The sequence below is a fragment of the Dermacentor albipictus genome, chromosome 3 (assembly GCF_038994185.2).
Source record: "Dermacentor albipictus isolate Rhodes 1998 colony chromosome 3, USDA_Dalb.pri_finalv2, whole genome shotgun sequence".
NCBI lineage: Eukaryota > Metazoa > Arthropoda > Arachnida > Ixodida > Ixodidae > Dermacentor > Dermacentor albipictus.
In genome coordinates, this window is record NC_091823.1 from 4545977 (window position 1) to 4569209 (window position 23233).

The following is a 23233-nucleotide window of genomic DNA, read 5'->3' on the forward strand; positions in this document are numbered from 1 at the left end:
CGTGCGCGCATCACCACTGGTAGTTCGCGTATGTTGTCTCAAGAAAGAAAACAAGCGCGTTGGCACGAACATGCGATGACTCATTCCATTTTCCAGGGACACGCATCCGAGCTACTGAAGCAGACGACGGCTTGTACGCAGCAGACGACGGAAGCGCGAAGCGTTTTCGACGGAACAATCATACGCTTTGAGATAGCTGCTTTATTTTTACTGCGGAGGAAAACTGTTTTGCTTTACCTATAACGCTACATTCAGTGTCTTCATTTCAGTTTCTTAGGCGAAACGTCAAGTTGGCGTCACGTTACGTAAGCAAAACCGGGCCACCAGCGCCATTTTGTTTGCGTCGCGCCTACGTCACGCTCCGAAGAAAATGGCGGAATGTCCAGAATAGCGCCCCTGAATAACGTGCCTCTTAGTCCGATGGCGGCGGGGCTGGCATAGTTTCTCACCATGTTACCAACCATTGTACCAACATACAGTGTTACAGTGAGAAACTCTATGGGCATAGAGTTTCTCACAAGATTATAGTGAGCATAGAGTTTTATTTGGAGACTCTATGTATGAAACTCTATTACTTTTTCCCTGCTCTCGCTGAACCAATTGCTGAACCCATATAGTTTCTCGGCTAAACCATAGAGTTTCTCATTATAATGAGAAACTCTATGGGCTGAACCCACGGCATTCAAATATGCCAGTGGTACCTTCTTAGACCGCTGGGCAGACGTCTTCAGCACGCCGGTCTAATGCAGCGCCGCCTGTCGCTGCAGCTTGGAGTCATTGCAGGCAAGAGGGAGAACAATGGTACAACACAGGACCTCCGGGATCGGCAGTTATGGTGGTCGTACGGAGCTCGCCGATTGCTTGTTGTAGCTTTTCCTACCGCATTTGCATATCCTTTATGTGCACGGGAAGCGCTGCATTTTTAAATATCTCTGTGTGTGTATGTGCGTTTCTTCAGTGAAACCTGACAACGGCCTTTCTGGCTGATGCAACTTGAAAGGAATCATATGCAACCCACCAGGCACTATGCATGTGCTCCTTCCGGGCTTCTTATCATGATACGATTCGAAATACTAAAAACATATGCGTGCTTACCGAACGGAACGAGTAGACGAGTGTGTGTTTCTCTACTTCAACCGAAACGCTGAGCAGACGATCAGGAAGACTGCATGATCTGTCGTTGGAAACGTGCAAGCTTACATGCCGTTTTGATATATCCTAACAATTTGCAGTGTTTGTTTTTTCTGAATTATGTTAATTTCAATTGTTTTGAGAATGTTTTAGTTCATAAATGCAGAAAGTTTTGCACAACATGTTTAAATTTCGCGCGCTGAGCTCGCCGGTCGATTGCAGCAATTCCTTGTGGCGTCATCGCAGAAGCGCCCCCCGGTTCTGCCATTGTACGGACGACACACTGTTCCATTTCAGTACACCGTAACAGTATTTGAGGAATTTTAGCAGCAAATTATTGCCGCTAGGTGGAGTCGCGTAGGTTTTACCTCCATCATACCTCCATGGCAGGGTTGCCAGTTCCGCTTAATATAAGCGAATGTGGGCTTCTTTTTTCACCGAGTCGCTTGTAAATTTTTACAGTCGCTTGTCGCGTTTTTTTGGGCTTACTCGCGCTTTTCCTGCAAATATTGTTATTTTAATGCCCGTAGGCTTCCTCCCAACATTCATCTTTGGAATTCCATGAAATCATTCTCACCCGAGAACATACTGAGCCAGGTAAAACTGCCCCTTCAGGATGTGCCTCTCCTCAAACTGTTCAAGGGTGATGTAGGGCTCCTGGATGCTCAGTATAGACGGCTGTTCCTCCTTCCTTGGAAAAATGTAAACAACAAGGACGGCGCTCCTTTCTGGGTAGAAGTGCTAGATTTCAAGGATGCAAGCGGCGAAAGTTGTTTCAAGGAAATAGCAGAGTTCGCTCCGTCGTTGTTGGCCATGTCTCTTAGCAATGCCGATGTCGAGCGCGTGCTCTCGCACATGAACCTGGTGAAGTCGCACCACCGAAACATAATGAAGAATCCTATGTTTAGCGGCATCCTGCACGTACGTTATGGCCTAAAGTTTCGAGGTCTTTGCTGCCGGGACTTTCAACCGACATTAAAAATGTTGCAGCTACTCAACTCTAAAAACATGTATGGTTCCAAAGTGGACGCAGAGGGTTTTCCTGATGTGTCGAACACATCCGACGATTACTGTATGTAGTTGAACCGTGAAATCAAACATTGATTGGAGGAGTCAACAAGTAACTTCATTCATGTACTGGCAAACGCGCAATGAACAGGGTGCAGACTACCCTGGGGACAATGTTAAAAAGTGCATGAGTGTTTTCGCTCATTCTTGCTGATATTGTTGCTGTTCAAAATAATTAAAGTGATTTGTTTTCCTTCCCTTCGTATTTGTACCATTTTTAAATACTATAATTAAACGATTTGCAAGAATGAGAAAATTTGTTATCATCCGCTTCTTTTGGGCTTCTTAGCAAAAGTCGCGCCGCTTTTTTCGGGCTTGTTTTGGGGTGGTTATTTGCTTATTTGCTCGGCAGCATCTGGCAACTCTGCTCCATGGTGAATATTTTCTTGTAAGAAGTGCGGGGAGTGGACTGCTTGTCATTAGAGGTATCTTATCCGTCTCATGCGAGTATTTTTGATACGAGAGCGAGTGATTGTCCTAAGCTTTGGCGTTTGTGTCGGCCTTGACCGCGTCGCAACTCGCATCAGCACGGCTCCAACAGCGAGGCTCGGCCGTGAGACCAGCACCGGAAGATGGCCGCTATCCGGAAAAAGCTTGTGATAGTTGGCGATGGAGCTTGTGGAAAGACCTGCCTTCTCATCGTGTTTAGCAAGGACCAGTTTCCAGAGGTTTACGTCCCAACAGTGTTCGAAAATTACGTGGCTGATATCGAAGTGGATGGCAAGCAGGTGCGTATGGCCGGTAGCTGTACGAGCGGTTGCTATCCATCGGTTTGACTCGCCCTGTTCCGTTCCCACTTTAAGCCTAATGAGGCCGCGGCGTCCCTTGTAAACAAATTTTCCAAATCTCTTTAATCACGTTTCCGCGATCATTTGACATGCGTGCACACGGACGCTCCAGAGTGCACTCGTTTAGCTAAATATGGTTGTCGATAAGCTTTGCTTTGACAACCGTCGCCAACGAATGATCCGAGAGTAGCACATAGCTGAACCCGGCTTCGTTGCGAAAGTGATCACGTTGGTGTTCTTGGCGTCGCCTTCCTTACCATTGTCCGTACTTATGCGATTTCAGAGTTCTTTATTGCCACTTCCCTGTAGCTTATTATTTGCATGTGCTCAGTGTAGATTGGTCACCCAGACAAGCGCCTGCGTGCTGCGATGGTTGGTTACTGTTGAAGGGGGCGGGGGTCGCGCGTGGCATCGTACCGTTTTCTTTTGCCTCTCCTTTCTTTCTGTGGGTACTGGTGAAATGCGGCTTGTTCGACAGAGCCTAAACATTAGTTATTTCTGAGTTAAGAACGCTGAACGCGTCTGTTGCTTCGTCGCCGACGGTCGCGGCAGCGACGTTATCAAGCACGTTAGTCTGAGGAAATTGTCCGAGGGCGTGCTTCAGGATGCGGAGTGCATGACTAACCCCCGCCGACAGTGTGAGGGAGGTGTGGGAGAAAAAGGGGTTCTTTTTTTGTTGTTTTTCTTTCTCTGCACGCGTTTTGCGTTTGACATCCATTTGCGCTACTGGCCGCCTTGACGTTCGAGGAGCGCCGGCTCATCGTAACGTAGTGCGGAAATTGAGAGCGCGAAATCTGTCGATGCGGCTTCGGGCTTTGCGTTCTTCTGGTAATCGCGCAGTGAGCAAGCTGCGTCGTCGATCTGCACTTAGCGTGCGCCGGTTTCGATGTAAGCGAGCTCGCACGCCCGGTGGTCGACGGTGGATCGATATGGCGTATGCTTATATAGGTTTTATGTGATGGCATGTCATCCCAGTCCGTCTGCCAGTGCACTTTGTCCAGCGGCGCGTTTTGGCACAAAAACCCGCGCGGACGATGGGAGCGAGCTGTCTCGTTTCTCTTCACCCTTCCTAAAAAAATCACTAGCACGTTTCCTGTACTTCCCGAAACGGACCGTGTGACGCGAGCGGTCGTCGTCGGCACCGACAGTCCGCGGCCGTTCGGTTAGAGTTCGGCCGCCAGGCAGGAACGAATCTCGAACGTACTACTTTTGTGCCCAGTATGAGCTACAACGCGGGACCGCTTTGCCACGTGCTTTCGCGTTGTAGCTCACACTGAACGTAATAGTAATGATCGCCCCGCCGTTATTGTGTGTTTATTTTTTTCTCGACAACCTCAAGTTGCATGCGGTAGCTGGATGCCCCCGAGGAAACCTGATCCGGTGAAGCACTTCGCGATTCGTACCACGTAAGGAGGCCGGTCGCGATAGCGCTCTGTGGGTACCCCTCGCCGCGTTTCCTTCAGCGAGCGCCTAGAGCTGTGAAAAAGTGACGTTCTGAAATTCCCAGCTTGCGCTAGCCACTTCAATAAAAGTTTACATGCCAAGACGAATTTGGGACCGAAAATTGCGCAGATGTTAGAAGATTGACAACTGGTAGTTGACGATTTCTTTTAATCGTCTTCGTAATACTCTTTGAAGAGAGCACAAACGCTGATAATGTACGACGAGAGCCTTTTAAACACAAGGTGTGTTTAACAACAAGCCGATTAGAAATTGTGGAGGGTGAAAGGCAGACTGTAGCACTGGAGTTTGTTTCGCGATCTCACTAATTTTATTTAAGCAAGTGTCCGTGTAATGCGTAGCATAATGGCCCCGCAACCTTCGAACGAATGATGGATTCTCTCCTTAGGGGCTATAAGTAGTCTACTTGTCTTTGCTAGATGTGATTGTCTTTTCGCCTACTTTTGAGAACCTGTCCTGCCTGTCAGCCATCTCAATGTATTTCGCCGCACTGGCCTGCAGCTTAACTCCTCTATGTGTCATTTCACTCGACATCACATCGTCATTCTTGGTCACCTTGTTAGTGCTAGGGGTGTCCAACTTGACTCTGGCAAGGTGCGTGCAGCTCAAGACTTTCCTGTTCCTCGCTCAGTCGGAGATATCCGCAGCTTTGTCAAGAATTGTGGCGACTTTGCCCAGCCGCTTACTGACCTGCTCAAAAAGAACATCTCTTTTTGTTGGTGTCAAGAGCAAGCTACCACATTTAGCATCCTGTTTACTTACATCACTGCCCATTTTGGCACAGTTTGACTGTTTGGCCCCTACAGAAGTTCGCACCGACGCTAGTGGCCACAGCATAGGTGCAGTCCTTGCGCAACGCGACAAGGACCAGGAACATATCATTGCCTACGTCAGCCACCTTCTCTCGTCGGCGGAGCGTAATTTTTGGCAACCGAGCGTGGATGCCTCGCTTTAGTCTGGCCTGTCGCAAAATTCAGCCCTTACTTATATGGCTGCATGTTTTCTGTCGTCACGGACCACCACACCCTTTGCTGGCTCTTGTTGCTGAAGGATAATACAGGAAGGCTTGGTCGCTGTGCTTTAAGGCTACAGGAGTGCACCTTTGGCGTTCCGTACAAGTCTGGCCGGATGCACAGAGATGCTGACTGTTTGTCACGCTACCCTGTCTACCCTCCTGACACTGCTGTGCATGATACCAGTGACTTCATCATGGCTATTTCAGATCTAGCCAACATCCACGCTGAACAGAAACGTGACTACACGTTTCAATCTATAATACGCCGCCTCCATTCTTTTTGGCCCTACCCATTGCTCTGTCTGTTTGAGCTTCACAACAATATTCTTTTCTGTCAGGTGTTTAGTACCACCCCCGTTGTCCCGGAGCTTCTGCTTGTTCTCCCCAAGTAACTTCATGCTACTGTTCTCAAATAACTCCACGATGGCCCAGCCACTGGCCATCTTCAGGAGTACCCTGCACATATCACTGCGTGCAGCGCCAGTTTTTCTGGCCTTGTCTGTTCTGATCTGTTCAATGCTACATTGCGTGTGACCTTTGTCAGCGACGTAAACGGCCTTCGGCATTACCTGCAGGACTTCTACAGCCCATTGACATACCCAAGGAGCCGTTCTACCGCATCAGTGTAGACCTCCACCCATTCCCTATGTCCACTTCAGGGAATAAGAGGGTCGTACTTCTGACCGGCTATACCACGCGGTGTGCCATCACGCGAGCTTTGCCGACCAGTTGTGCCACTGACAGCTATCCTTTATCATGGTGTCCCTAGGCACCTGCTCACAGACTGAGGCCACTATTTCTTGTCCAGAGTTGTTGATGACCTCTTTTCCTGTTCTGTGGAGCACAAGCTCACTATAGCATACCACCCGCAGACCAACTGGCTCACCAAAAGGCTGAGCCACACTTTAAACATGCTGGTGAAGAAGATCATCAAGACTGGGACAGCACTTTGCCATACTTCACATTCGCATACAACTAATCCCATCATGACACCGCTGGTTTTTCGCCATTTTACCTCCTGTTTGGCTGCCACCCAGCATTGCCTTTTGACCCGTTACTACCACCTGCTGTCACACAACACTGCACAGAGTATGCCCGTGATGCTGCCGCACAAGCCCATCTGGCACGTCAAGTTGCTTGTGAGCAACTCTCAGACACAATTATTTCAGAAAGACCGCTGTGACTGCAACCACCGACATCTCTGCTTTTCTCCGGAATCTCTTGTGCTTCTCTGGACTCCATCTCTTCGTGTCTTTCTTAAAAGCTTTTGTCACGTTACACTGGACGTTACAAAGTCTTATGGCAACTAGTGATGTTAACTGTGAGGTCAGGTCACTGTACAGTTCACCATATACCCTGTCATCTCATGACGTCATGCACATATCCCAGTTGATGCCATACTTTTCCGCCGCCGCCTCCTTGTGTAATTAGTCTGTGCCAAGACAGCGCTCTGCCCGACAGGGAAGCTAGATGTTACGAGCCACCTCCTTGGACTAATGAAGCCGACGACGATGGCCAGGAGGTTGCACATGTTCAGCTATCGTGGCCATCCCTGTAAATTGTCTCTGCTTATAATCGTGCTTCGTTTTCATCTATTTGATGCCCCGTCACAGTATTTAGAATTCAAATTTCTCTTCGAACAACCATCATGTTCGAATTCGTCAGCGTGAATCATGATCCTTTCTTTTGCGCCATAATCTCATTTTGGTCTGTTGTTGGTACCTTTAGATTTTGTCTTAGGAGGTGCTTAGCAGGCAAGGCAGCAACATGGATTATGCAATACGTACATAGCCTGTGCTCACTGTGGGATACCTTTGTTACTCACTGTTATTGTCTGCTGTGCAAAGGAAAAATATTTTGCTCACAAGGGTCTTGAAGCAGCTTTTCAATGCTACCAGATTTTGCCCCATTTATATGGATGCCCAGCATCTCGAAAACTGCGAGAACAGAAGTTGGTGGTCACAAACAGAAGCTATATAATTAACAAGTTCAAAAAGTCAAACAAATGAATACCGGCTTCCCATCCTGCATTTCTCATTACACCACACAGCAAATTGCAATGTTGCAATGTAGACAAGTCCAGGAAGTTTTGGGCAAAACCTGCTTGGCAGGAATGATTGAGTGCTGACATCAGATTTGTGGGCGCATGCATCAAAGAGGTCTTGACATCTGCTGTTGGGGCATCATCAACTCGCCATTAGACATGCTGTATAGCAGTCTTGGAATATGCCACTCCACCCACAGGTAATTACAATAGAAACGCCTTGTGCAGCCCGTTCAAAAAGTAATTTTCTGTGGGAAAGTCGGTTCTAACACATTAAGCATCATTTTCAGCACCATTATGTACAGGTTCGGAAAAGATGAAGACCTGGAATTTTTCAGGGAGTTCTATTGCATGATCAAATGAGGACTTCATATCTTAGTTATAAAAAAATAATCGCAAAAAACACAATCAGCCATTTCACATGCAGTGTACTTCAATTATGATCAGCCATTCGAGAAGAGAGATTCTGAATTTGTGGGAGAGGAGCCAACTACTACATGACCACATAGTGGTGCCACAAACAAATGTCCTATGGTCTTGTAAAGGTGTGAGAATTAGTGTAACACACACATCACCGGAGTCTTCCCCTCCCCCCTTCCAGTTTTTTCCATGTGCTTATTCCCTTCATCAGCTATGCAAGACTAAACAGTTAGTCCTATCGTACAACTTGTATAGGTTCCACATAATAAATTTTGCATAAGTACAATTAGAAGAGTCCTTAAGATGTGTGCAACACCATATCTGCCAGCTTTTATGATTTTATCATAAGATGCGAGATTTTGGAGCTTGCTTATGATTGTCGTATTCATACCGATTGTTTTACAGTTCTTAATTTGTCGACAGCTTAAGGCAAAATTCATCTTAAGAGTAGAGGTACAGTCGCCCAACAATTTTTCAGGGGCTAATTTTCAGACGTGCACATTTATTCTGACCTACCAGTAGCAATTCCATTCTCTCTCAGAACCTGCACAACAGCAACTGAAATTTTAGTCTGTTCTGTAAATATTTCATGAAAATGATCATGGGATATTTCCTTTTCTCTGTGGTGGAGCTAATTTTTCCTGTAATTATATAGCAGTTCGCCTGTCCTCAGTTTCCAGAGAACAAGTTGCCTAACGTTTTTTGTTTATGTATTATAGCGGCTCCTTTGTCTTTCTCAGCTGCAGCCCCACTTGGCCATGCTCCTGTGCCATATATTGTTACAAGTGTGAAAGTCTCTTATGATTTGGGTATGTGCTGCCAGCAGTAGTAGAACACGGGGTAAGAGAAGGAAGAGGAAGACATTGGCCTAGCGATAACGGAACCTCGGCTGGTGCTCAGGACCATTGGTTGCTTCTTAATAAACCCTCTCTACACACAGAGTAGCCCATAACAGAGTGGTGGAAGTGCTGGGCACATGACGTCGCCGTACTACGAAGTCGCAACCGCTTGAACTTTGCTGGAGCCACCGTCTAGCCGGTCTCTCGCCGACAACAGTCATCATGCCACAGAACGGAGGACCAGACTCGGAGCCAGTTGCAATCGCGCAAAGGTCATTGCCAGCTGCTGCCGCACACCATTACATGGAACCACGCTCATTCACGGGAAGAGCGGGAGAAGATGTGAACGAGTGGCTTACACATTACAATCGAGTGAGCCAATATAACCACTGTAACTCGATCACAAAGCTTGTCGTTTTATTTTTGGGAGACTGCACTGATGCAGTTGGAGAATCACGAAGAATCCCTAACATGGGAACTCTTTGTTGAGAAAATAGGAAAATTTTTTGGCGACTCTGATGCCAAAAAAAAAAAACATACGGCAAGAACACTTGCCAAAAGAGCTCAAACTCTGACAGAGACATGCACTGCATGTATAGAAGAAATACTCAAGTTGTGCAAGATCATAAACCTGCAGATGTCTGAGGAAGGCAGTCGGACATCTTCTGAAAGGCATTGCAGTAGACGTCTACAATTTTCAGACAGGTAGAGAAGACCTCACGTCCGTCTCAGATGTCTTGCGTTACTGCCGTACAATTGAGACGTTGAAGACACGTCGTATTGCACCCAAATTTGGAGGACTGGGGAACATGACAACTGTCGCCAGTGTCGATACCCGAGTCCGTCCACTGACCTTGCCTCTACTATTAGGGCAATGGTACGCGAAGGACTGTAGCGACACAATGAACTTGTGTGCAACACAGTTCAACCACCAGCTACGTACCCAGTATATCACTCGCTCGGCACCCGCAACAGCATGCGCTACTTTGCCACCGTCTGTGTGTCACGGACGTCAGTGTGGCTGAAACGATGTGGCCACATCCAGAGACGTATCCGACAGAACAGCGATATAAGCAACGCTTTCACCCCAGCCGTGATGTACCAAGGCGAACGGCTTCTGTTCAGCTTACTAAGGTGCCGTACCCAGCTCAGCGACCTCTGCCCGCTAAACGCTTTGAGTGGCATTTCGTCGAGCATCCTCTGCCCTTGTGCTACAACTGTGGTATCGAGGGCTGCATCGCCAGGTACTGCAACGTGGCCGCACAATGCCGCCAGCCACCCACGTACAACCGGTCAACAATATCTGGCTAATAACGCGTTATCCATGTATACACATACCCACACGGTATGTCCAACAAGACCCTGGGAATGTTGCGAAATCGTTCATTGGCCTCCGATAGGAACTTGACACCACTGCCTGCCCCTTGCGTAAGCCAGTCACCGTCTCCCTGGTGCTGCTACCCTTCGCCTTCACCGGAAAACTAGTCAGTGCAGCTGTTGGAGGTGAGGCCGCTGGACAGTCTTCAATTATGACAGAAATACCTCTGCCAATTTGCATATTTAAAAATAAGGTTTGTGTACATGTAGATGCCGTCTTCACAATGGCCTTAGTGGACACTGGAGCGACCGTTTCCGTAATGGGTTATGCATTCAAACGCCTGCTAGGATGAAAAGTGCTGTTTTCATGGGACCGTGCCGATGTGGTTCGTGGAGTGAGTGGAGAACTATTGTACCTTGTAGGTGTGTGCAGTGCAGCAGTTAGGTTGGGCTGTGAAAGTTTAACGCGGAGTTCGTAGTTTTAAATTATGCTACGCATGACATAATTCTGGGTCTCGATTTCCTGAAGCTGTGTGGTGCCAATGTAAATTGCTAAACGGGAGAAATTACAGTAGATTCGAGCCTTCCCATCATATTTGTGGAACACCTGCAGTGTTACGAAAGTGCGCTTTGTGTGTCCGTAGATACCGTCATACCGCTGTTGTCTTCCAAATGTGTCCCAAGGTCAGTTCGATTTATCTGCACTACCTGAACTAGTTCATGTAGTGCCACACTCGGCCATTCGTTTTGGCAGTGCAACGTGGCGCCCTCTGAACTACGGCCTTCGTTTCAAACAAGTGCAGGCGTCGTGCAGGGCTAGTTCAGGCAGATCCTGCACCGTGTTGAGAGGTGGTGCCGGTCGTGCACAGGCGCTACAGCCATGGCAGCAGACGACGGCAGCATTTGCGTTGCAATAGGCGGCGTGGCAACGAAGCTGACGCCGATCGTCAATGAAGATGGGAACCGTGTTTGGCGATAGGCGTGTTTGGGAACCGTGTTTGGGAACCGTGCGATAGGCGGAAAAGTCTTTTAAATTCAAAATCAAAGTAGCGACTCACGACTTCTTCACAGTACTTAGGAATTCTATTGCATTGCAACCTAGTTAGCTACAGCGTTAGAATTGTGACAACATCGTCGAAATCCTCGTCTTCACTGTCCGAGTCCATTAATTAATTAATTTATGGGGTTTTACGTGCCAAAACCACTTTCTGATTATGAGGCACGCCGTAGTGGAGGGCTCCGGAAATTTCGACCACCTGGGGTTCTTTAACGTGCACCTAAATCTAAGTACACGGGTGTTTTCGCATTTCGCCCCCATCGAAATGCGGCCGCCACGGCCGGGATTCGATCCCGCGACCTCGTGCTCAGCAGCCCAACTCCATAGCCACTGAGCAACCACGGCGGGTGTCCGAGTCCATCAGCTCAATAACTGTTTGAACGATGGCTGCAGATGATGCGCCGCAATCCATAGCGGTTTCCACCATATATCTATCAGCCTGTACACCCTTCAAAACACTTTCGCCTAACCGCGGGCAGGCTGGATCAATCCATGAACAAAAGTCGACGTGCAGCTGGCGAAGCGCCAAGACCAGCAGAAGGCCTGCACTACCTGCACTTCAGCATTCGTTTCAGTTTGGCGCTAGTGTCGCGCTATGCCTGCACTGCTGAACTGGCGCTGCATGAGTATGACACTTTTTCTGAACTGCCAGGAACTAGTTCACGCAGTGCAAGGTAAATCGAACAGACCTCCAGTTGCCTGCTCTCCTGCAACAGACAGAACAGTTGCATTAAGAAGAATGTTCTAGGGCCCTATTGTAGACTGTCGGTTATCGACGGGCACACTGTCTTATGTACGATAAATTGCTCCAATGAACCCACAATACTACCGGAGGGTCTGAAACTTGCGGCTATTCATGAACATCAAGTATTGGCGCTCGCCATCCTTGCAGAAGCCCCTGATGCCAAGGATGAGTCCTATTCGGATGCATGTGCCACGGTCACTTCCATGATGGCTATGATAAACAAATCACTCAGTACTAACCAACGTCAGGAACTGGCAAATGTTCTGCGAAAACACTTCGCAGCGTTCGAATTGTCCCAGCAAGAGGCTCCGCCATCTTTTCCCCCTTCTCGTGTACAGCCTCGCATAGACACAGGATCTCGCCAGCTTCTGCGACAAAAGCCATACCAGGTGTCGCCTTTGGAGCACAAGATGATCAGTGACCAAGTCCATGACATACTAAAAAAAGAACGTTATCCTAGAGTCAAATAGTCCGTGGGCAGCCCCAGTAATTCTAGTCAAAAAGAAAGATGGCACATGGCGATTTTGCGTTTACTACCGCCGCCTCAACGCCGTTACCAACAAAGATGTATACCCTTTGCCACGGATTGATGATACTATAGATTGCTTTTCTTCGGCCTCATACTTTTCAAGTGTAGACTTGTGGTCTGAATACTGGCAGATTCTAATGCACACGGCAGACAAGGAAAAAACGGCATTCGTTACACCAGACGGACTTTTCGAATTTAATGTGATGTCGTTCGGGTTGTGTAACGTGCCTGCAACTTTTGAGTGCTTCATGGACAACATTTTGCATGGCTTGAAGTGCGAAGTCTGCGTGTGTTATCTGGATGATGTCATGATTTTCGGGCGCACGTTTAGTGAACACAACGCTCGCCTCAGTCTTGTACTAAAGTGCCTAGTCAAAGCATGCTTGTTACTAAACTCCAAGAAATGTCTCTTTGGAGAATGCCAAACACTAGTTCTAGGCCACCTAGGGAACAAAGAGGGCGTAACACCTGATCCAGCAATAACTGCGGCGGTCAAAGCCCTTCAGCAACCTCGCTCAGTAAAAGAGGTACGAAGCTTCTTGGGCCTTTGCTCATACTTCCGTTGGTTTATTCCCAGATTCACTCACATCGCGCATCCGCTGACGTGTCTGCTCCAGAAAGGCGTTCACTTGACTGGACCCCAGAATGTGTGTGTGCTTTTCGTGAACTGAAGTTCTATTGGACGTCCCATCCAGTTCTCAAACACTTTGACCCCTTGGCTCCCACAAAACTGCGCACGGATGCTAGCGGTATTGGTCTCGGCGCTGTTCTTACCCAGCACTTTGACAACAAAGAACACGTCGAAGCGTACGTGAGTTGCTCTCTAAGCAAGCGCAATTACGTGAGTTGCAAGCGTGAGTTGCTGAGCGCAATTACACCGTCACAGAACAGGAATGTCTCGCGGTGATTTTCGCAGTGCAGCGCTTTTGGCCATACCTGTACGGGCGTCCTTTCACCATCGTTACAGACCATCACTCTTGCCCAGAAAACTACGGACATCGTTTGTTGAACAAGGTACAGGAAAATTTCGCATGGCGTGAACTTTCTGTGGTTCAGGTTGGATTCCAGCGGCGTTTACGAGATGGCCGAGCATGTTCATTTCACGGCGACCGAAATAGAACTTGGAGGAGTTTAGCAGAAGGCCAGCCCTGCGCTTCATGCGCACAATGTGCACAACTTCTGGTGGATGCTGCCTCGCCCTGGAGGAAGCAGGACTGTCAGGGATAACCTCATAGTTCAGGTCGCTGAGGCGTCGTAAAACCTTGTACGGACCAAAGTACTGCCTGAGTAGCTTTTCTGAAAGCCCTCGCCGGCGGAAGGGACCCCAAACCCACACGCTCCTCCTTGTGTTGCATTTTTTTTTGTCCCTGTTTGTATTGCACACAAAGTTTTTTTATATAAATAAACAAGACATAATATAATTAACAGTGCCGGGAGATTTGTGACTGAGCTGTAGCTGGGATTAAACGTTAACAATGCACATAGCATTACTAGCAGCAGGTTGCTTGCCCCTTTCAAGCGAGTGCTGAAGTGTATCATGTGTTGAATGTTGTTTATTTTTGTTTTGTTCTTTGATGGTCCATGCCTTTAAAGATTCTGGCTATAGCGAGCTCCTGCAACAGCTTGCTCAGATTAAAGATGACATTTATTCAGCAAGCTTTATAGTAGTGGCAGACAACGGAATTTTGCAGTATAAGTACAATTATTTAAATTTCAATAAACATTTCAGTTAATGTCTCTAGCGTACAATCCTGTACTTGCAGTATTAAAGTGGGACAGTACTCAAAGTATAACCTGTTAGAAAGTTATTGCCAGGCACCAAATTCAAGAAATTTGGACTCGAAATGTGCCTTGAAATGTGTTGCTGCTCCAGTAATACCCCATTTTTTTGCAATGCAAAAGCACATTAACTGTAGCAGTAAGCAATTGGTGAAAGGCAGAGAGGCAAACGGTCAAGCACTGCCCGATTTGTGCAATCACAGCATGCTCTGTAACCCAACGTGATCAAGGACTGCTGCTGAACACCGAGGTTGCCAGTGTGCAGCCACATTCCTATAGGAGAGCAAACCAGATATGCTTGTGCACTTAGATGCAGACTTTAAAGGACAACAAGTGGTCAAAATTAATCTATAGCACAAGATCTCTTGTAGCCTGCGAGTTGCTTTGGGACACAAACCCCATGATTTGACTTTGCTTTCTAAAGCAATTGATGAAACATTAACTAATAATAGTATAACAGATTATCACACAAATTTTGTCATCTGCTGCTGCTGTAAAGCTTAGTCAGTGAAAATTGTTTTTTGTATTGCATTTCTTATTTTTAGTGTTCTGAGGCGGTCATTTTGGAATAGCAGTGTTGTCAAACTATTTGTGAAGCTTTCGTGTAGAAGCACCGGCTGTGTTGGCAAAGCATCACCTTAGTGGGTAAGATGCAGCGCATCTTACTCACCATGAATTTTTAGCATTATATCCCATGGTCTACAACCATTTTTGGTCAACTGTACAAGTAAATAAAATAAATTGTGCCTGCACCATGTTTTGCACTTGGTAAATCATGGTATCTGTCGTAGAGCATGGTGAACTGGTGCAGGGGGTGCAGACCCTATAGTATGCTTACCTTTGCTTCGTGTCCAATCTTCTCTCTTACTACCAGGTGGAGTTGGCACTCTGGGATACGGCTGGTCAGGAGGACTACGACCGGCTGCGGCCGCTGTCTTACCCAGACACAGACGTAATCTTAATGTGCTTCAGTATTGATTCGCCTGACTCCCTGGAGAACATTTTAGAGAAGTGGCACCCGGAAGTTAAACACTTCTGCCCAAGCGTCCCCATAGTCCTGGTCGCTAACAAGAAGGACCTGCGTTCAGACCCAGCGACAATCAAGGTGTGTCAGCATGACAGCATGCATGCATGCATGCAGTTGTAAATGCAAGATCAGCATTTATTGCTCTCTTCCCCTACCTTCCATATGCCTGTTCTTGAAGAAGCTCAAATGCTGCCCTTTTTGTATAGCAATTTGATCAGAGCGCTGCAGTGCTGATTCATTTTCATTGTGGGATCGTGGAAAAGTTGAATTTTTTTATTTAAGAAATGAGCTCGAGTGACATTTGTGAGAAACAATGAAAGCATTTAATTTCGAGAATGACTGTGCCTTCATTTTCATTCACAAAGTGGCAGGTGTAAAACCATAAGGAATACTGGTTTGTGCTCTTCCACTTGGCAGTGAAAGAGGCCACAAGATCAGTTTGAATCATATCCTCTGGGGCTGTGTTCAGATTCCTGTCCCCATACATAGTGTTCACAATGTCACATTATCTTCTGGACTTGGTCATGTGCCATATTGAAGACCACAGAAGCATTTGCTAACACAGCAAGACACTGCTTCTCTGCTGTGAGAGTTCCAAGTTTCTTGTGAATTGTGATAGTGAAGACCAAACAGCGTGAATCGGGACCTTCTGTTGTTTAGCTTGGGATTTCCACAAGGGCTTGCTACAAAGCAAAAGTAAACTTGTGCGATGGCATCAATCCATTCTCATGTGCCAAATTACGATGCACTGTCATCAACTACTTAGTCTTGTCTACAAATTACATATTGTTGACTAAAATAGAGGCACACAAGGCTCTGGAGGCCCACAATTGCTGTATTTACTTGATATTAACGCGCCCTCAATTGTAATGTGCACCTGTTTCCCATGACCAAAAAAGGGGGGGAGGGGAATATTCTCAATTGTGTAACACACCTGTTTGCCATGACCTAAAAAAAGTCCTTTACAGCACCGCACACCTCATTCTTTCATACAGAAATACAACTTTCTCCAAGTTAAAAAAAACAAGAATTTACTCCCAATGCACTGAAGTTGCGATAAATTTTAAAAAGTTGGTTTCACCTACACGGTGAAGCATCGATCACGATAGCAAATTAGTAGAGCTATACGAAAAGTAAGGATAGTAGATTTATCGGCCGTATAAACTTTTAAACATTCGCTTACTAGCTAAATTAACAAGCATGGTGTCACGCATGCACAATCAACAAGAACATGTCTCGCTCAATAACTGTAGAAACTCTTTATCAAAATGCTGGAGCGAGGAAGTGCAGTAACAGGAGTGAAGGAATTGACCTTTGTGTGACCTCTCGCTTCAATGTGAACTAAGTGACGAGAACACAGTGCTGTGTGTTTAGACGCGTAGACTCTGTCTCCGTCGCAGATTGTTTCCAAGATAGGGGCCTCACTGCCATGCTGTACGTAGCAGCCGCCGGTGTAGAATGCCTCTCCTGTTTCCACCAGTCCTGCATGCAAGTTTCGGGAACTCCAAGTGCCCATGATACGGCCAGATTTCCATGTGTCTCCGCACATGTGATCTCTTTCCTTTTAATTGAGATATCATGATGAACGCGACATGTCCTTGCTGTCGGCACTTTCATGTTGATAGAGCAAATGCAGAAAACGGGAAGACGGACAGTGCACTAACCTAAGCCAAAGGAAGCATTGCCTAAGCACATGTACTGCAACACATGGAGGAAGCTACAGCAGCTTGGTTCGAAGCATGTATTAGGTGGCCATTTTGTATTGTCGATGGTGATACGGTAACGCAGATTTAGGGTCGTACTCGATTCTAACGTGCGTGCAATTCTTGGACCCGTTTTATTGGAAAAAAAGTGTGCATTAGATTCGAGTAAATACTGTATTTCAATAGCTGCTGAGTGAAAGGATGTTTCGAACATGACCGCTGCTTTTTTTGTCTCGCTATCCTTGGCTGGTAATGAGCAGTGAGCTGAACGGCTGGTCGCTCATCACTGCAGCAGCCCAAATACTTGGTCAATGGCTAGGCATGGTTGGCATTGTCCATCAGGCTTGGTGGCCTTCCTGTGTATTATGACATATCGGCAAACTCCACACATGCGAAGTTCTCTCTGCACTTGGCACTAGCAGCACGAAATTACTCAGCATCAGATAAAACAACAAAGGTACAATTGCAAGGACCGTTTACTCAATCATTGGTAACAAAATTCATCAAAGCTCAAAGCAAGACAGCATTGTAAATATCACGACACTGTGGTAGCTTCAAACTGTGATCGAAAGAGCTTATCCAGTTGTGAAGGGTTTATTAAAAACTGGACTGGGGGCTTAACAGAAATTAAATGGCAACTGATTGCACATGTGCAGATTTTTCAGGCTCTTCGTACCCCTAATGTAAACAGGAGCAAGCCGGGTGCTCCAATGACGGACAGGCTGTTTACTAATTTGCTATCGCAATCGATGCTTCGCCTTGCGGACGAAACTGCAAGTTTTCGTATAGGGGATTTTGCATTCCATTAACACTTGGCACTGACGCCCAGCAGCCAGACTTCGTTGTTACAAGTGATAATGCGGCATGGGGGCATTGTAGTGAGTGCATTGTTTCACCATGAAAAAACCTACAAATATTGATGGTGCAGCAGCTTCTCATTGTGATTACTGATATATTATTTAAACTGGTATCGTCGTAAGTGGGTTAGACTGTATTGCTAGAGGTTGGGGGGGGGGGGGGGGGGCGAATATCAACTTTTCCAAATACAAATAGTATTTATTGAATATTGAATAGTTAAACAAAGACGCATATATTCACAGCAGGAATATTTATTTCAGTATAATTTGGTGTCACACTTGTATTGACTAGTGCAAAAATATACAGCTATCAGGGATAGATGATCAGTTTTAAACACAGTATAAACAATCTTAGTAGAAAAACTGGATGAATAGCCTCTCAATAAGATTAGAGCCTGGTTAGAAACAAGGTCTCCAGTAAAGAGTGGCTGCTGTATGACTAGCTTTCCAAAAGAAATAAGTAAATGGTTACCAAAAAAATACCAGAAGCTGCAGGGGCGAAACAATCCACTGGAGGACTTGTGTGCCTTAGACACATGTAAAAGGGCAAATGTCATGTGCTTGTAGCGTAAAAGACAAAACTGCAACATACTCAGCTAACTTTAGCCAGAGTTTAAGAATATGCCGATGCATTCTAATATGGCACGACCAAATGCATGGTGCTCACTTTTGTATGTAGCGTGTCACCCTTTTTCTTGTATTTTGCTTAATGAGATCATTAGTCAAGATTATTTAACCAACTTCTAAAGAAACGAAGCTAGGGGGAAAATTCCAATTAGAAAGTTAAGCACATATTTCTTTTACGTGCATGCGAACCTACAACATCCCTCTTATTCAACTATAAACGACTTGACATCTGCAATGCTGTTTTGTAATCGACCTTCAGCTAGAAAACCATTTTCTGTGCGCGTAAGGGAACTTTCTCTGGAAATGGGAGTTTTGATCGTTAAGTGAAGCCTGATGGTCCCAGCGAAGCCATTGCCACCGTGGCAGTGGCAGCTCATAAAATGTGGCACATTGTTCACAGAAGTTACAAAACATGTACCACAGGCAAACATTACAATGCATTTCCTAAAACTCCAGTCCAAGTACCGTATTTACTGGCATAATGATCGCACTGGAGTAATGATTGCACCCTTGAATTTTGTCGTCAAAATTCGATTTCTTTTTCTTTCCCGTAAATGATCGTACCCTGAACTTGTCGCAGCTATATGTCGTGTGCCAAGTTTAGCTAATGATGATCGCGGTTACCATCTGTCGAATGCTATGCAAACGACTCTTGAAGACATACCAAGTGGTCTGCACGCACCCAACATTCTTAAGCAGATGCCCCATTTCAATCCTTTCATCACTTTCCGAACTTCTATGAAAAAAAGAAGCTACAACCAAACTTGCCTTGGCTTTATTATTTGTATGCTTCATAATGGTTTTGGTCAACAACACAAAGGGCGCCTTTCGATTCTTCTCGTCTGCACTCGTGGGCACGCAACAAATCGCGGCTGGCAACAATAGTGGCCATGTTTACACTAATACGTTTGAAGTGTACCCTATTCATACATTGACGCTTGTAACACAGCTAAGATGTTCGCCCACCCTTAGTGGAAACGTGCCATATTAGGATAGTAGTGAAGACAAATGCCGCAGTTTCCGCAGCATGCCTGCCATGCGTTTCTATGTCACTGGCAGCTAAGCGCGCCCATCACTATTTTTGTCGCCTCAAAGTGGACACGGCTACATTATTGTCGCAAACTTTCCGATATTAACGATATTATTCATTACTGACACGGAAGAAACTGTTTCAATGCGCGTAATGTACTCAAGCAAAGAAAAGAAATTGCGTTCGGCGCGCTCGGTTTGCTCCGCCGGCCACCATTTATGTTTTGCTGTCCCACACTGTTGCAGCGGAAGCTGCCTGTTTGTTGACCTGTTGTCATCCTGCATCAAATGCGGGTTTAAAAAAAAATGTTTTTGCAGGAAATTTAACCCACGTAATAATCGCACCCCTGCATTTGCGTCAATTCTTTGGACAAAAAAGTGCGATCATTATTTCGAGTAAATGCAATACTCATGCTTAGAATTTTACACTGATGCTTCAAAGTCGCATGCCAGCGTTTCTTGTGCTGCAGTTGGCCCATCCTTCTCAGAATCTGGCTGTTTGCATCTGGAAACAAGTATCTTTACAGCAGAGGCCTATCCACTCTTGTCAGCTGTACGGCACATCAAGGAAAGAAAACTAGAAAAGGGAGCAATATTTAGAGATCCATTGAGCGTCGTCAAAGCCCTAAACTGACCACAAAGGAATAACTCCTGTCTTTACTGAACTTTATGCGATCTTCTGCGCTTTGCACACACTTCATCAACATATATTATTCTAGGTACATGGCCACAGAGGCATTGAGTGTGATGCTTGCCAACCGTATAGCCACATTAGTAACCACAAAAGCATGTAATTCTTCCATAGCTGTCTTGTCATAGAATTAAAGCCCTGCCTATGCAAGAAACTGAGAGGCCATTGGCAGCATACGTGGGACACTCAAACACATAATAAACTTCACATTATTAAGCCAAACCTAGGAAACTGTCTACCAATAAAAAAAATATGTCAAACTGAAGTTGTTTTTTGCCATCTTAGGATAGGTCGTACGTATGGCACTCACTCATACTTGTTAACTGGTGATGATCCTCCTGTCTGCGATAAATGTGGCAAGGTGCTAACAGTCCTTCATATCTTCTTAGTGTTGGGAAGTAGAAACTCAAAGAAAAAAGTACTTTGCCCCTGCATATAGACAACATATTCCCTTCCACCCAGCAATGTTTTTAGGCATTTATCCACTATTTGACAATAAGAAAGTTTTAGCATTTTTACATGATGTTGAACATTGCATGTTATCAGCCCAAGGTATACGTAGCACATCCTCCTACTAGAGGACGCTGCTGCAATAGCATTTTTATAAAGTATTACCTCCCAGCCCTTGCAGTCAAGAGCTCACTGGTGAGGTACGAGTGCTACTACTATTGACATGTTTAGTAAATCATTCTTTAGTATTGAAGCTTTTATGATCGTAGCACACACATTACTCATTGTCATTATTTTAATACCTGTACATTTTAAGCACTTAACAGTGACTTAGCTTTAGGGCTTTTACAGCCAAGTGACATCTACCTGTCGCAGTTGACCTATTCATCTCATTCCAGTGGCGGAAGAGCTGCGCCATCCGGTGCCAAAACAGCATTTTAGCAGAAAATTGTGCGGAGGCTGTGCCGAAGCACGCATAAGAGTGACACCCTCCTTCCATCAATGCTTTGCAGCTAGCAAAACTGAAATAAAAACCAACAGCATGCTATCATCATCATCATCATTAAAGGGGGGGGGCAGAGGCCCATCCATAGTTTCGCACTCTATAGTGAGAAACTCTATGGGCCCATTGGAGTCGTCCAGTTAATCATTCGCACATTTTTCTATGATGAGCATACAGTACAGTGCTACTAGAGTTTCTCACTATAACACCTAGAGGGAAATCTGGCACCACCGTCTATGGGAGTTTCCTAAGGGGCACTGTGCCGTCATGGGAATGGCAGTACATGTGTCTGCGAGGCTTGTGTTGCTGGTGTTGTAAGAGGCTTCGTCTAAAACGTGGATAGGGCTACACAAAGAATGTGTTCGAGTAAAATCTTCATAAAATGTTTCCATTCATGCATATTACATCCTCCAGTGAAGTTTACTCACCTACAATGCATAACCAAGCGAAGAAAAGCAGGAACAGACGACAAACTGTTCCAAAGCGAGCACGAATCTTGCCGTCTGTCCTCCAACTTTAGCGGCCCGCTGATACTTTTTACGTTTCATATAATTGTACGTGAAATAACAAGTTCTCATAGTTAAATAAAACATGTTTTTCTGTAATAATAAAGCTAAAACAGCTTTTCCCTGTTGTGCTGTTTTAGTAGAAAATTTATATTTGTGACAGACGGAACGGTGCTTGCCTGGCTCTCTGAGAATGATGCCAATCCGAAGTTGCAATATACCGGCATTCCCATGCATACCACATTGTTGCAGCTGACAGAATACTTGCAAGTGAGTGATTCACAATGACCACATCTTACAGGAGCTGGCCAAGATGAAGCAGGAACCTGTGAAAAGCGAGGAGGGTCGTGCCATGGCAGACAGGATCAGCGCCTTTGGCTACCTCGAATGCTCGGCTAAGACTAAGGAGGGCGTGCGGGAGGTGTTTGAGATGGCCACCAGGGCAGCGCTGCAGGTCAAAAAGAAGAGGAAGAAGAGGTGCTGCCTTATGTAGAGTGCTGCCAATTACCCCCCCCTCCCCCTCCTGCACATACCGGCAGCCACAAGCAACAAATCTTTTTCTGGACTTGTGTTCTTTTGCTCTAGTTAAATGCTATTTCTGCTGTACTGCCCCCAGTCGTTACCTGCGCACAGTGCCACAATTGTGTTTTTTGTTTCTCCTGTGTGGTCACGATGACTGCGCAAGTTCTCATTTTCCATGCTAGGATCTTGTTTCTCTTTTATAGTACTGTGTCGTGTTTACAATGGTTACTGCAAAGCATTTTGCCCCCCGCCAGTGAAAGGCTTCTACTGGTAGGAAGTTTGCCACTCTCTTTGATGAACCTGGTTATGTACTCACACTGTTAGTCCAGGCTGAAGACACCACCATGGACATGTCTCTCTGAGTAGATAATGCCCTTATCTGCTTAGGCTTCACGGGGAGGCAGCGTCACGAGATGCCAGTCACACGTTTTCTATCATGACTCGTGCCTTCTTGCTACAGTTAGACACCTCTGCTATGTGCTGTTTATCGCTCAAAATACAGCATGCCCTGTGGCCAAATTGACTAGCATGGCAGTTCAACACTTGCAAAGTTTTTTTTTTTTTTTTTTGTCCTTAAAGATCGCGGTTTTGCGCGTTTTGTTTGTACTGCTCCTTATTTTTGTGGCATGTAATGTCACTGAACAGTGTTAGCTTTCTTCTGCTGCTTCAAGACCATGACTTCGTCATGGAAGAGCAGCTAGATGCTGTAGTTTTTTTTTTTTTATGTATGATCTCTCTGGTTGATGAATAAATGTTGTCTTAAAGCCTGTGGCAATTCTTTTTCTAATTATGAGGGGTAAGTGCATTTGTGACACTGGTTTAAGTGATGCAGCTTCCATCTATTCTTGGTGGCCGGATGGTCTTCAACAAAAATTAGATGACACTCTGTGCAATGAGTGCATACCCCTTTCACGGCTTGCATGAGCTTGATAACTGAAGCCTTGCCGGATTCAAGGAAGAGGTAGAGTGCGGCATGCAGTGGGGGGGAGGGGGGGGAGGCTTGTGTGATTGTCTATTTAAGCTGGGCATGCACGGCTGTACACTTGCAGAAAGGGGGAACTCTTTCCTCAACGTAAGCGACAGCGGCTGGTGTCGTTAAAGCTTAGTTTTCCAATTTGGCTGCACC

The 23233-nt window shown here is 45.9% G+C and overlaps 1 protein-coding gene across 1 annotated transcript; it reads left to right on the forward strand.

The window, feature by feature from the left end:
- Positions 1-2544: 2544 nt before the first annotated feature.
- LOC139057186 (rho-related GTP-binding protein RhoC) lies at positions 2545-22876 on the forward strand. Its single transcript, XM_070534992.1, has 3 exons — positions 2545-2927; positions 15068-15298; positions 21887-22876. Exons 1-3 carry the CDS (start codon positions 2772-2774, stop codon positions 22076-22078), a joined length of 579 nt encoding a protein of 192 aa, XP_070391093.1. The 5' UTR covers positions 2545-2771; the 3' UTR covers positions 22079-22876.
- The last annotated feature ends 357 nt before the right edge of the window (positions 22877-23233 follow it).

What these genes read in the sequence shown, in the direction of transcription:
- LOC139057186 (XM_070534992.1), top strand. Translation starts at nt 2,772, where the DNA reads ATGGCCGCTATCCGGAAAAAGCTTGTGATAGTTGGCGATGGAGCTTGT. An exon ending in TCGAAGTGGATGGCAAGCAG is followed by an intron (nt 2,928 to 15,067) that starts GTGCGTATGGCC and finishes TCTTACTACCAG; the next exon opens with GTGGAGTTGGCACTCTGGGA. An exon ending in CAGACCCAGCGACAATCAAG is followed by an intron (nt 15,299 to 21,886) that starts GTGTGTCAGCAT and finishes CACATCTTACAG; the next exon opens with GAGCTGGCCAAGATGAAGCA.